At 42.4% G+C, this 13,942-nt stretch overlaps 3 protein-coding genes across 3 annotated transcripts; all 3 read right to left on the bottom strand.

Moving 5' to 3' along the window:
- Window positions 1-408: 408 nt before the first annotated feature.
- On the bottom strand, window positions 409-1,377 carry LOC311025322 (olfactory receptor 1500-like; the record flags this gene model as incomplete). Its single annotated transcript, XM_084028171.1, has 1 exon — window positions 409-1,377. The coding sequence occupies one exon, from the start codon at window positions 1,375-1,377 to the stop codon at window positions 409-411; it is 969 nt and encodes a 322-aa protein (XP_083884297.1).
- A 2,161-nt stretch (window positions 1,378-3,538) lies between these two features.
- Window positions 3,539-4,530, bottom strand: LOC311025323 (olfactory receptor 1-like; the record flags this gene model as incomplete). Its single annotated transcript, XM_084028172.1, has 1 exon — window positions 3,539-4,530. The coding sequence occupies exon 1, from the start codon at window positions 4,520-4,522 to the stop codon at window positions 3,539-3,541; it is 984 nt and encodes a 327-aa protein (XP_083884298.1). The 5' UTR covers window positions 4,523-4,530.
- A 6,195-nt stretch (window positions 4,531-10,725) lies between these two features.
- On the bottom strand, window positions 10,726-13,301 carry LOC311025324 (olfactory receptor 1500-like; the record flags this gene model as incomplete). The annotated part of the gene is made up of 2 exons (XM_084028173.1): window positions 10,726-11,489; window positions 13,097-13,301. 2 exons carry the CDS (start codon window positions 13,299-13,301, stop codon window positions 10,726-10,728), a joined length of 969 nt encoding a protein of 322 aa, XP_083884299.1.
- Between the last annotated feature and the right edge of the window lie 641 nt (window positions 13,302-13,942).

Genomic DNA, 13,942 nt, shown 5'->3' on the forward strand with positions numbered 1-13,942 from the left:
TCTGTACATTACATGCGTCACCATTATTTATACTCAGTTGTTAATCAGGTGACCTACTATGGTTTGTCATAAAGCTTTATTATCACTTGTTTATGAGCTCAGTTCAGGAGTATGTGTTACATGATGTGTCATTTCCAATCTTTTCAAAACTGATGTAAACAAAACAACGTACTGCATATTTGTCCCAAATAATTGTCATAATAAACAGTGTACAGTCACATACTGAAATTCCTGATTACATTTTGATTGGGAGATCATTTTACTGTTTTGCTGCTGTAGTTTTATACATAGCAAAGAACTGTAAAGAACAAATAATTAGGTGATAACCTTCGTAAAAATGATAGTGTTTATAAGAGTTTAGCAGATTGAAACAACCCTCAATGTTTCATTGTAGCAATGATTAAGAGATCAACATTTTTTGATCCAAATTCTTTTGAAAAGTGCTTTGATAGAGGTCAGAACTTCTTCCGTCTTAAAAGAGTATATAATAGGATTGAGCAAAGCTGGTATGGTGTGTGTCAAAGTGGTGTTCATGATCCTGGAATTAAGATTAATGTAGGTGGCTACTGATGCTATGTTGGTGCCAAAAATTGGTAGGAAGAAAATAGCCACGAGAATCAGGTGAGAAGTACAAGTTTTAGATGCTTTGAGCCGTTCCTCTCCTGATGCAATCCTGATCAGCGCTATGGAAATGCAAACATATGTGAATGCGATCAGTACAAAAGGAATGCAGATGATTGAAAAGAAAGCAACATATGCCATTATGTTATTTAAAGATGAGTCATTACAGGCTAGACGATATACTGGCGCATGATCACAGAAAATGCTCTTTACCACCAAAGACCTACAGAAGGAGAGGCGATCAATGGCATCAACGGTAAATGTTATTAGACTAAATAATAAAGCCCACACACACATCAGCACTGCAGCAATAACTGGTTTAGTCACGATGCTATGGTACCTTAAAGGGAAGCAGATTGCTATAAATCTGTCATATGCCATCGTGACAAGTGTCCAGGACTGAACACTCACAAAGAAAAGAACAAAGAACATATAAGTTAAGCAAGCCTCGTAGGTAATGTATCTCCTCTCAAACAAAAATGTGTCCAAGACCTTTGGGATGAGAGCAGTGCTCCCACACAAGTCTGTCAGAGCCAGGTTAAAGACGATCATGTATTTAGGAGTGTGGAGAGTCTTGACCAGGTAAATGACTAAGAGAAGGAGCCCATTCCCAAGAACGGTCACGATGTAGACAAAACACAGGAAGACGTAGAAATACTTAACATTAGAGATGTTGGAAAACCCACTGAGATAGAATTTGGCAGGGCGAAAAAATGTGGCATTCAAAGTGGTCACGGCTTCCTCTTCTGGGGTCATTATGAATACCTGTTTCCCTAAATACACAAAGAAATGACATAGTAAAATATATATATGTGTGTATATATATATATATATATATATATATATATATATATATATATGACATGGTTGATGGATGGAACTCATTATGACTAAACTCACCTGAGACAGCATCAAGTGTGCAGTGGACTAAGGCGACTTGTACCTGACATTTATAGCTCACTGCTCATGTTGTGAGACATGCAGATGGCAGTATCACATGTTCATTCAACGTGTCTCATGGGTGATGTCACAGATGTGCTGGTGCAATCGTCTCAGTCAACTTATGTCACCGCGGTGATGAATTATCGGTTTAGGGCGCAATCCGTGATTTAAATGTAGAAACAGGATACGTTGAGATCTCTGCCAGGTGTCTCTGCAATCTAAGACTCACTTAACTCTTCCTAAAAACACACTTCATTTAAGCACAGCAGCAGAAACAAAATAAAACTCACCAAAACTGTATTGGTTATTTACTCTGATTAGCCCAGTTAGCTGTTAGCCAGACACACTGTCGGACTCGGACCACCTGCTAACAGATAACTAGCTCTACTTGCTAGGGCCTTTCAACATGCTTGTTTAGCTCACCCTTCGGTGCCAGATATGAGCTGCAGAAGACCTTATACTCTGGGAATCATATCATTTCTATATTAAATTATATTTTAGTTTATATTGGTATCTGTGATGGCCGCACCTGCATAGCTGACTTACCCCCCTGCACTTTCACACCTTAGTTTCCACTACAGTTAAATACTTCACTTTGTCTTCATTTGCTTTGACCTTTTGACCTCATACACATCTCACACGCAATTTTTTTATAATTATTGAAAGTGCATTAATTTATGTAGCAAACACATTTTGTTAACTTCTATACTGTCACACTTTGGTTTGTCTTTATTTTAGTTTATCATAAATTGTTCTAAGCTGTATTTATTTTGAGTTGCCCCTAAAGCAGAGCGGTACTATATAATCAGCCTGTGATGTTCCTGCCACTTCAGGGTCGGGATTGTGATTTTTAGTTTAATATTCCAAAGAAATAAAAATGAATCTCTAGTTTGTTTTGGTGATGTTAAGCGTTTTTGGGGTAAGTAAATCCCTGTTTTTTTGCCTACTAGCTCTGTTTGGTTTGAATTAGTTATTTTATGCTACAAAAAAGGGGACGATGATGTGTCGATTGACAGCTGCTCCGAAGAAGTTGCTGAGTGGAAGGCTCTGAAATTGTACGATAGAGGAGATGTAATTTACTTTTTATGAACATGACAAGATCGTGTAATAGTCAATTTTTTCATATATGTAGTTAAAGAGATGTTGTGGCGTCGTTCAACCTGAACAGCTACGGTGGGCAGAACTTTGACACAGCGGGTCCAACCCCCCGATCACTGTGTAAACTCTGGCTCCACATCATGCACTTATGGTAAACAGACACGTCGCTCCCTCTTTCTGCTCATGAACACAGATAAGATGTAAAAAACTATTAAGTGGGGCTATTTTTGATATGTCATTTTTTTAATCATCAATAAAGAGAAAAAATGTTTAGCTCAAAACATCGTGCTCAAGTAAAGACTTATAGATCATCCAACATAGCTACTACTTTTTTGTATACATGTGTATATGTAAATACAGTATATCCTGTATATAAAAATACACATACACACAAACGCACAGAGTAGACAGCATACTCCAACAAGGTGGCTCCAACTTCTTTGCTCAATTATTGATATAAAGAAGACAAACTTACATTTCTTTGTGAGGTTTTACTTTTAATCCAGATGTTACATCTGCTCACAAAATTATGTTACTTTGTAAAGAATAATTTCAGTCTAGGCTGTTTTTTTAATTCTAAAATCCTCTTCTGAAATGAAAAAAAAAACAATACACAAAGAATAAAATAGACATTTTGCTTTCATACATTCCTATATAATAAACTCTCTTTGAAATCACTTCTTCAACACTTCTACAGTCCGACCTCAGTGGGCTCATACACTGTAACAGGAGTTTATTATTATTATTTAGTGATATCTTTAAAAAAGGACTGTTAAATCAATTCACAAACATCTCATGTTAAAAAGGAAAATTCTACCATTTACAATGGGAAATTTACAATAAATAAAACACAGATATGTATAGCACAGACAAATCGTCACATTGTGGTTAATGTCTTTATAGTTCTTTTACTTTTCCCTCTGATTCTTAATAACCTTTTAACCGATTCTTTGATTTCTTTTGTCTGCAGAACATAAATGATTGGGTTCAACATGGGAGGAAAGACAGAGGTCAGAGACAGGTTGATGATCCTGGCATTTGGATGTATATTTTCCATCAGGGTAAATGTGATCAACCCTGGGGTGAAATATATTGCCACCAATGACAGATGAGCTATGCATGTTTTAAAGGCTTTGAGTCCTTCTTGAACTGTTGCCACTTTAGCCAAAGTGCAGCCAATATACAGGTAACTTAACACGATAAAAATGAATGGAAGCCAAAATATGAGAACAGGGAAAAGACAACTGACGATATAATTGGGGAAGTGGTCATTGCATGCAAGCCGGTATATCTGGCCGTGGTCACAGAAATAGCTGTTGATAACCACGGATTTACAAAAGGAAAGTCTCGTGATGAGGCCAACTGCAATGAGTACAGCAATTACAACAAAGAGCCAAAAAGAGGTGATCAAAGACAACATGAACCTGAGAGTCACCTTGACTTGGTAGTGCAGAGGGAAGATGATGGCTATCAGCCTGTCATAGGCGAGTGCAACCAGATTAAACGACTGCATCGACAGACAGGTGTAGCAGAAAAAAAGGAATGTCAGGCAGTCGTTATAGGGGATGTAGCGATGGTTAAACAGGAAGATGTCAAGAAGCTTCGGCACCAGAGCAGAGTTACCAAACAGGTCGACAAATGCTAAATTAAAAACTGCAATATATTTTGCCGTTCTCAGGTTATGATCCAAGTATATTACGATCATTACAACTGTGTTTCCCAGCACTGAAACAATATAAACAAAAAAGAGAAAGACATAATAATACTTGATATTTGGGATACCAGACAAACCAGTTATTATGAAGTAAGCTGGATGCACAAATGTGATGTTTTTTCCAAGAGCTGAGTTGAAAAGGTCCATTCTAAAAAAAATGTTTCAGCTTTCACTGTCCCAAGCAGTGTTTGATGGAGAGAACAGCACGTCAGCACTGTGTTCTGTTAAACAGAGGTGAACACTTCTTTCTCGCTCTCTCTGTGATGGTGAAGCTCTGACGAGCTTTAACTGTTTTCAAGTCCTCTGTGTTTACGTCCAATGAAGTCAATGCCTGATCCCTGGAGTGTAGTCTATGCAAACATCAGAAAATATATACATTATATTAGCTGAACAAAACTCAGGCGAGTGGCAGGTTACTACATGAGAATAGCTGGTTAAGCCAGCCAACCTTAAGGTCCGTTCAGATCAATGATTTGCAACGAGACGAAACGGTTTTAGAATGTTGCAGAAAAATACGGAATTGTCAGAACGCTACTATATGAGCAACTCACTGAGAGGGCCTATATGTAGAGGATGTGGGACCAATGGATGATTCAAAACACAACATCTAAGCTCACTAAGAAACAACTACTAGTTCAGTGTCCACTGAAGTGTCCACTGAACTAGTCCACAATTAAATAAATAAATAAATGCAGAAGCGAGGCCGCGGTAGCCACCTGTCAATCATAAGGTAGCCACTTCCTAAAGCATATACGTCTTTCTTCTTGGGACCATCATATTAAAAATGGACATCATGCTGTATTAAAGACTTGAAACTAGCGATTGAGACCATAAACTCATGTTTCACAGTGATAAATAGATTGAGAAGTAGGGTCATTTTGTTATCGACTTCCATGCAATCAGACTTCTTTTGCAACCTTCTGTTGTTTAAGGCACTTCCACCCGGTATGGGCATGCATGTGTGTTTTATATCTAGACGGAAGCAACAGGGAAATAGCCTGGATAGAAATTGTTTTGCGGTATGTGTACTGGCATTACAGTAAAGCGTGTAACAATCACATCAGAATAAGAAACTGTATATTGCCAAATATGGTTGAACATACGAGAAATTTGAATGTTGTGACTGGTGTATAACAAACAAAGTACAACATAAAGACATTATAAAAATAGAAGTTAGTTATTTAAGTTTCTGTATTCAAAGTGTCCATATTTAAATTGCGCAGCTGTGCAGGGATGTAAAAATGATTGTCATGGGGATATAAGAGACTGAATCAGTAGGGGTCCAAGGCCTTGTTGGTGAGGCTGACTCCTGGAAGTCAGGAAGAAAGTTTTGGTCTTGATACACATCCTGTCAGAGGGTAGTTACTCCAACAGTTTGTGTCCAGCGTGGGAGGGGCCATGAAGGAGTGCATGACAATCAGGAATGAGGCACATTCAGACTTTTAAAGGCTGTAAGGTGACATTGGATGTACAGACACCTACATAATCCTGGGACACTGAGGCTTTATTCTTTCCTTTCCATATCCAGCAGACAAATGACAAGATGGCGGCGCGTGTACAACGCGAGGCTCAGCGTCTCTCCAGTTTCTGCAAATTAACAGTGATTGGCCTAGTTATTGCAAGTCTGTTCACTCAGAACAGTCTTGCACATACTGCATACAGCCGCCAGGAACTTTTGGATCTGAGAACGAACTTTCCTGGCAACTTTTTCGGCGATCTACGGCTCATCCCAGAGATCGAAAGAACAGCGGATCCCACCGACTCAGCCCTGCCGACCGGAAGGGCTCGCAGGCGGCGTCGAGACCGTAAACAAAGGCGAGGAGCCCGAGGAGGGCTAAAGGCTAAGCTAAAGCTAACTCCTCACCGGCTTTCTCTACCTAGCATCTTCCTCGCCAATGTTCGGTCCCTGGTGAATAAAATGGATGAGCTACGACTGCGGATCACCACAAGCAAACGGATTATGGACTGCAACGTCATGATTTTAACAGAAACATGGCTCAACAGCGGCGTTCCGGACAGCGCTATTCAGCTTCCCGGGCGGCAGACTTTACGGGCAGACAGATCAACAGATGACTCCGGTAAGTCCAGAGGAGGAGGTCTGTGCATCTACGTGAACGAAGCATGGTGCACGGACACTACTATTACCGAGAGTCATTGCTCCGCTAACCTGGAATACATCATGGTTAAGTGTAGACCGTTCTATCTGCCCAGAGAATTTACATCTACTGTTGTGACTGCAGCCTACATCCCCCCTGATGCTAATGCTAAGCTAGCTATGAAGGACCTTCATACAGCCATTAGCAAACAACAGACTTTACACCCGGAAGCTGCCTTCATTATTGCGGGTGATTTCAATCACTCCAACTTAAAGACAGTACTCCCCAAATTCCACCAACATGTCTCCTGCCCCACAAGAGGTAACAAGACTTTGGATCATGTTTATACCAACATGACTAATGCTTACAAAGCAGTCCCCCTCCCCCATCTTGGACAGTCTGACCACCTCTCATTGTTCCTGTTCCCCAAGTACACCCCCCTCATCAAACGCATCAAACCCACAGTGAGGACAGTCAAGGTGTGGCCTGTGGAAGCTGACTCTCTGCTCCAACACCAGTTTGAAAACACTGACTGGAGTGAGTTTGCCACCAAGGCTACCCGAGACTCCCATACAGACATCAACTCTTACGCCTCCTCAGTTATGGACTTTATCAACTCCACCATCAACAGCATCACCACCCTCAAACAGATCACAACATTCCCGAATCAGAAGCCGTGGATGAATAAAGAGGTCCGCCTTCTGCTGAAGGCACGCGACACCGCTTTCAGATCAGGTGACGCACAGGCCTACAGCTCATCCAGGGCTGACCTGAAGAGGGGCATCAGGAAGGCCAAGCACGGCTACAAGCTGAGGCTCGAGGAACACTTCAAGTGCAACTCTGACCCCCGACGCATGTGGCAAGGCATCCAGGCCATCACGGATTACAAAACCACCAACTCCAGCCCCCCTACCAGTGACGCCTCCCTCCCTGAAGAGCTCAACAGCTTCTATGCTCGATTCGACAGGGACAACCAGGAGGTTGCCATCAAGGCTGTGCTCCCTGCGGACCACCAGCCCCTCATCCTCTCCTCCTCTGATGTGTGTGCTGCACTGAGCCGGATTAATGCACGAAAGGCTGCAGGTCCCGATGGCATACCAGGACGTGTGCTCAGGGCCTGTGCTGGACAGCTGACCGGAGTCATGACCAACATCTTCAACATGTCTCTAGCCCAAGCAGCTGTCCCCTCGTGTTTCAAGACCACCTCCATCGTGCCGGTGCCTAAACACTCCACTGCAGCGAGTCTCAACGACTACCGCCCTGTTGCACTCACCCCCATCATCATGAAGTGCTTCGAGCGGCTGGTCCTGGCCCAGCTCAAATCCTGCCTCCCCCCCACACTGGACCCCCTCCAATTCGCCTACCGCCATAACAGGAGCACGGAGGATGCCATTTCCACGGCTCTACATCTCGCCCTTTCCCACCTGGACAATAATAACTCCTACGTTAGAATGCTGTTCATCGACTTCAGTTCAGCATTCAACACCATCATCCCCTCCAAACTGGTGTCCAAGCTCTGCGACCTGGGAATCAACACCTCCCTGTGCAACTGGATACTAGACTTTCTGACCAACAGACCCCAGTCTGTTAAACTAAACGGCCACATCTCCTCAACCCTCACCCTGAACACTGGCGTTCCACAGGGCTGTGTGCTGAGCCCCCTCCTCTACTCCCTCTTCACCTTCGACTGCACACCTGTACATGGCTCTAACTCCATCATCAAGTTTGCAGACGACACAACGGTGATTGGCCTCATCCACAACAACGACGAGGCGGACTACAGGGAGGAGGTCCAGCACCTAGCGGCGTGGTGCGCCGACAACAACCTGGCCCTCAACACCAAGAAGACCAAAGAGATCATTGTGGACTACAGGAAGACTAAACCGGACACGCACACTCCAGTCCGCATCAACGGGACGGAGGTGGAGCGTGTCTCCAGCTTTAAATTCCTGGGTGTCCACATCTCCGAGGATCTTACTTGGAACCTCAACACTTCCACTCTGGTCAAGAAGGCTCACCAGCGTCTGTTCTTCCTGAGGAGACTGAAGAAGATCAACCTGTCTCCCCAGATCCTGGTGAACTTCTACCGTTGCACCATCGAGAGCATCCTCACCAACTGCATCTCAGTGTGGTACGGTAACTGCTCTGTTGCGGACCGGAAATCGCTGCAGAGGGTGGTGAAAACTGCCCAACGCATCACCGGTTCTTCACTCCCCACCATAGACAATATCCAGTGCAAGCGACGCCTGCGGAAGGCTCATTGCATCACCAAGGACACTTCCCACCCCAACCACAGACTCTTTACCCTCCTCCCCTCCGGCAGGCGCTTCAGGTCTCTCCGTTCCCGGACCAGCAGGTTCAGGAACAGCTTCTTCCCTGCTGCTATCACACTGTTGAACTCTAAACCACGGTGATAGCAGGACTCACTCCACCCATAGCACCCCTATTTATTTAGCTATTTATTCTGACCATAATGTACATTCTTGTTCACTGGAAATCATATTCATATTAGTATACTCTTAAAGTGTTTTCCATTTATTAGTGTATTCATACTGCCTTAACTTAATAAATGTATATATAGTGTATAATACTGACATAGTATATTCATATGTAAATAGTGTAATCATACTCACCCAGCGTACTTAGTGTTATAGTGTATTTTTCATACTGTTTTCTGCCATATTGCACTCGCACTCATCTAGTGCACCTCCCATACTTGTTCCTAAACTGTATATTTGCACATACTTGTACATACCCCACTGCAATACTCTTATTCTTATTTTTACAGTGTACATTTGCACATACTCTGCACTTTACTGCTGTTTTGCACTTCTGGATGGATGCTAACTGCATTTCGTTGTCTCTGTACTTGTACACTGCACAATGACAATAAAGTTGAATCTCATCAATCTCATCTCATCTCACTGTCCATATTAAAATATGCAAATTTACTATTTAAAATTACACTTATTCTGCTGATTAATTATTTTATAGGTATATACAGTTAAAGTTTTTCATTTTTTTAAAGAAAAGGCCATTCATAAAATCTATAAGGGCAGCATGTTGGGCTAATTTTTTACCATTATGTTGATTAATGTGCTAAGAAGAGTCACTGTGCATCGTTTATTTATTGCATACAAATGTTCTGACATTCTCATCAGGTGGGTAATATAGTGCTTGTGGACTGAGCTTAGAACAATTAAAAGTTATTGCATTGCACTGTTTATTCACTTTCACGGTCACGAAATATAAAGTTTTGAAAGACACACATTAATCATATGTAGATATAAACAGGATACCAGATGCATTTAATGCAATGTATTTGGTCGGGTCCTTGAGTAAAGAGTGGCATCATGAACTACAGTAGACAACTCTTTCAGATCTTCTAAAAATGTATCTGCTTAATGATATCTTGTTGTATAATGCACACTGTGCTTTAAGATAATGGAGGTCATAAATAAGAGCAGTCTCAATCTGGGGTTCAGGACCCCCAAGTGTGGGGAAGACCATTTCTGGGGGCAGGCGAAATATAATAACCTTATTAAAAATAAACATATTTTAGACTGGGGAATGGTTTTCACTTTATATCACCTGTACCAGTAATATAATTTGCCTCAGAGTCGAATTTTAATGATTGTGTTTGTGAGAGTAACAGTGTGCATGCATATGAGTTGCTGACAGGGGGATTTTCAGCAGATCAGGGGGAAAGACATCGCCTCTGTGCTTGCCGTTCAGACAAAACTGAGGATGTTGCAAACATCAATCTGATTAAGATAGAAACTGAAAAAGGTTGAGACCCACTGAATGAGAGAATAAGAAGACCTTCATGCCCTCTTGTGGGTTTGTCTGTACATTACATGCGTCACCATTATTTATACTCAGTTGTTAATCAGGTGACCTACTATGGTTTGTCATAAAGCTTTATTATCACTTGTTTATGAGCTCAGTTCAGGAGTATGTGTTACATGATGTGTCATTTCCAATCTTTTCAAAACTGATGTAAACAAAACAACGTACTGCATATTTGTCCCAAATAATTGTCATAATAAACAGTGTACAGTCACATACTGAAATTCCTGATTACATTTTGATTGGGAGATCATTTTACTGTTTTGCTGCTGTAGTTTTATACATAGCAAAGAACTGTAAAGAACAAATAATTAGGTGATAACCCTTCGTAAAAATGATAGTGTTTATAAGAGTTTAGCAGATTGAAACAACCCTCAATGTTTCATTGGTGCAATGATTAAGAGATCACCATTTTTTGATCCAAATTCTTTTGAAAAGTGCTTTGATAGAGGTCAGAACTTCTTCCGTCTTAAAAGAGTATATAATAGGATTGAGCAAAGCTGGTATGGTGTGTGTCAAAGTGGTGTTCATGATCCTGGAATTAAGATTAATGAAGGTGGCTACTGATGCTATGTTGGTGCCAAAAATTGGTAGGAAGAAAATAGCCACGAGAATCAGGTGAGAAGTACAAGTTTTAGATGCTTTGAGTCGTTCCTCTCCTGATGCAATCCTGATCAGCGCTATGGAAATGCAAACATATGTGAATGCGATCAGTACAAAAGGAATGCAGATGATTAAAAAGAAAGCAACATATGCCATTATGTTATTTAAAGATGAGTCATTACAGGCTAGACGATATACTGGCGCATGATCACAGAAAATGCTCTTTACCACCAAAGACCTACAGAAGGAGAGGCGATCAATAGCATCAACGGTAAATGTTATTAGACTAAATAATAAAGCCCACAAACACATCAGCACTGCAGCAATAACTGGTTTAGTCACGATGCCATGGTACCTTAAAGGGAAGCAGATTGCTATAAATCTGTCATATGCCATCGTGACAAGTGTCCAGGACTGAACACTGACAAAGAAAAGAACAAAGAACATATAAGTTAAGCACGCCTCGTAGGTAATGTATCTCCTCTCAAACAAAAATGTGTCCAAGACCTTTGGGATGAGAGCAGTGCTCCCACACAAGTCTGTCAGAGCCAGGTTAAAGACGATCATGTACAGTGCCTTGAAAAAGTATTCATACCCCTTGAACTTTTTCACATTTTGTCACTCTACAACCACAAACTTAAATGTATTTTATTGAGATTTTATGTGATAGACCAACACAAAGTAACACATAATTGTGTGTGTGGAACGAAAATGATACATGGTTTACAAAAATTTAAGCAAATAAAAATCTGAAAAGTGTGGTGTGCATTTGTATTCATCCCCCCTGTGTCAATACTTTGTAGAGCCACCTTTCGCTGCAATTACAGCTGCAAGTCTTTTGGGGTATGTCTCTACCAGCTTTGCACATCTAGAGACTGCATTTTTTGCCCATTCTTCTTTGCAAAATAGCTCAAGCTCAACCAGATTGGATGGAGAGCATCTGTGAACAGAAACTTTCAAGTCTTGCAGAGATTCTCAATTGGATTTAGGTCTGGACTTTGACTGGGCCATTCTAACACATGAATATTCTTTGATCTAAACCATTCCATTGTAGCTCTGGCTGTATGTTTAGGGTCATTGTCTTGCTGGAAGGTGAATCTCCTTCCCAGTCTCAAGTCTTTTGCAGCCTCCAACAGGTTTTCTTCCAGGATTGCCCTGTATTTAGCTCCATCCATCCTCCCATCAACTCTGACCAGCTTCCCTGGCCCTGCTGAAGAAAAGCATCCCACAGCATGAGGCTGCCACCACCATGTTTCACAGTGGGGATGGTGTGTTCAGGGTGATGAGCAGTGTTACTTTTCCGCCACACATAGCGCTTTGCATTCAGGCCAAAATGTTCAACTTTGGTCTCGTCTGACCAGAGCAACTTCTTCCACATGTTTGCTGTGTCCCCAACATGGCTTGTGGCGGGACTTCTTATGTCTGTTTTTCAACAATGGCTTTCTTCTTGCTACTCTTCCATAAAGGCCAGATTTGTGGAGTACACAACTTATAGTTGTCCTGTGGACAGATTCTCCCACCTGAGCTGTGGATTTCTGCAACTCCTCCCGAGTGAACATGGGCCTCTTGGCAGCTTCTCTCACTAGTGCTCTCCTCGCTCAGTCTGTCAGTTTAGGTGGACGGCCATGTCTTGGTAGGTTAGCAGTTGTGGCATACTTCTTCCATTTTTGGATGATGGATTGAACAGTGCTCCTTGAGATGTTCAAAGCTTTGGATATTTTTTTATAACCTAACCCTGCTTTAAACTTCTCCACAACTTTTTCCCTGACCTGTCTGGTGAGTTCCTTGGTCTTCATGATGCTCTTTGTTGACTAGTGTTCTCTAACAAAGCACTGAGGCCTTCACAGAACAGTTGTATTTATACTGATACTAAATTACACACAGGTGGACTCTATTAACTAATTAGGTGACTTCTGAAGGCAACTGGTTGGACTGCATTTTATTTAGGGGTATCAGAGTAGAGGGGGCTGAATACAAATGCACACCACACTTTTCAGATTTTTATTTGCTTACATTTTTGTAAACCATGTATCATTTTCGTTCCACTTCACAATTATGTGTTACTTTGTGTTGGTCTATCACATAAAATCTCAATAAAATACATTTAAGTTTGTGGTTGTAGAGTGACAAAATGTGAAAAAGTTCAAGGGGTATGAATACTTTTTCAAGGCACTGTATTTAGGAGTGTGGAGAGTCTTGACCAGGTAAATGACTAAGAGAAGGAGCCCATTCCCAAGAACGGTCACGATGTAGACAAAACACAGGAAGACGTAGAAATACTTAACATTAGAGATGTTGGAAAAACCACTGAGATAGAATTTGGCAGGGCGAAAAAATGTGGCATTCAAAGTGGTCACGGCTTCCTCTTCTGGGGTCATTATGAATACCTGTTTCCCTAAATACACAAAGAAATGACATAGTAAAATATATATGTCTGTATATTGTGGCGCCCGCGGGACAGAGGTAAGGAGGAGGGAACCGGGGACTCGGGGAGCATAATAAATAACGTGTATGTACCGCCGTGGCATGTGACAGCCACAGCGCTGTTGCCACCGCACTCTATCCCTCCAAGGCACCGCGCAGTGAACGGACGACGGACCATGTATGGAGTTCCGATTGCCCATCAGAATCACCGGCGTGGAGGAACACGGCTGGGAGGAAATCAGCGCAAGATGACAGGAGGGGATAAAAGGAGACGGCGGAGAACACGTTCGTGTGGAGAGTAAGGAGATGATGAGAGAGAGAGAGAAGACTAAAAGCCCTGTGTATGACCCGCTTCTGTAGGAGAACCCCACGCCCTGATCGACCCCCGGACCGTCTGACTACCCGCCTCTGCTTCGACCCCCGCCTGCCTGACCGCCGCCTCTCCCGCCGAGCCCCGGACCGTATGACTGCCCGTCCCCGTGTACCGAACCCCGCTCTCGCCCACCGACGCCGCCTCCGCCTCAGCCCCCTCAAGCCAGCCCCGCACTCCGCGGCACCGACACCATCCCTGCCGCAGTCTTTAATAAAGAACATT

This window comes from Eutrigla gurnardus (assembly GCF_963514095.1).
Source record: "Eutrigla gurnardus genome assembly, chromosome: 15".
NCBI classification, from domain to species: Eukaryota; Metazoa; Chordata; class Actinopteri; order Perciformes; family Triglidae; genus Eutrigla; species Eutrigla gurnardus.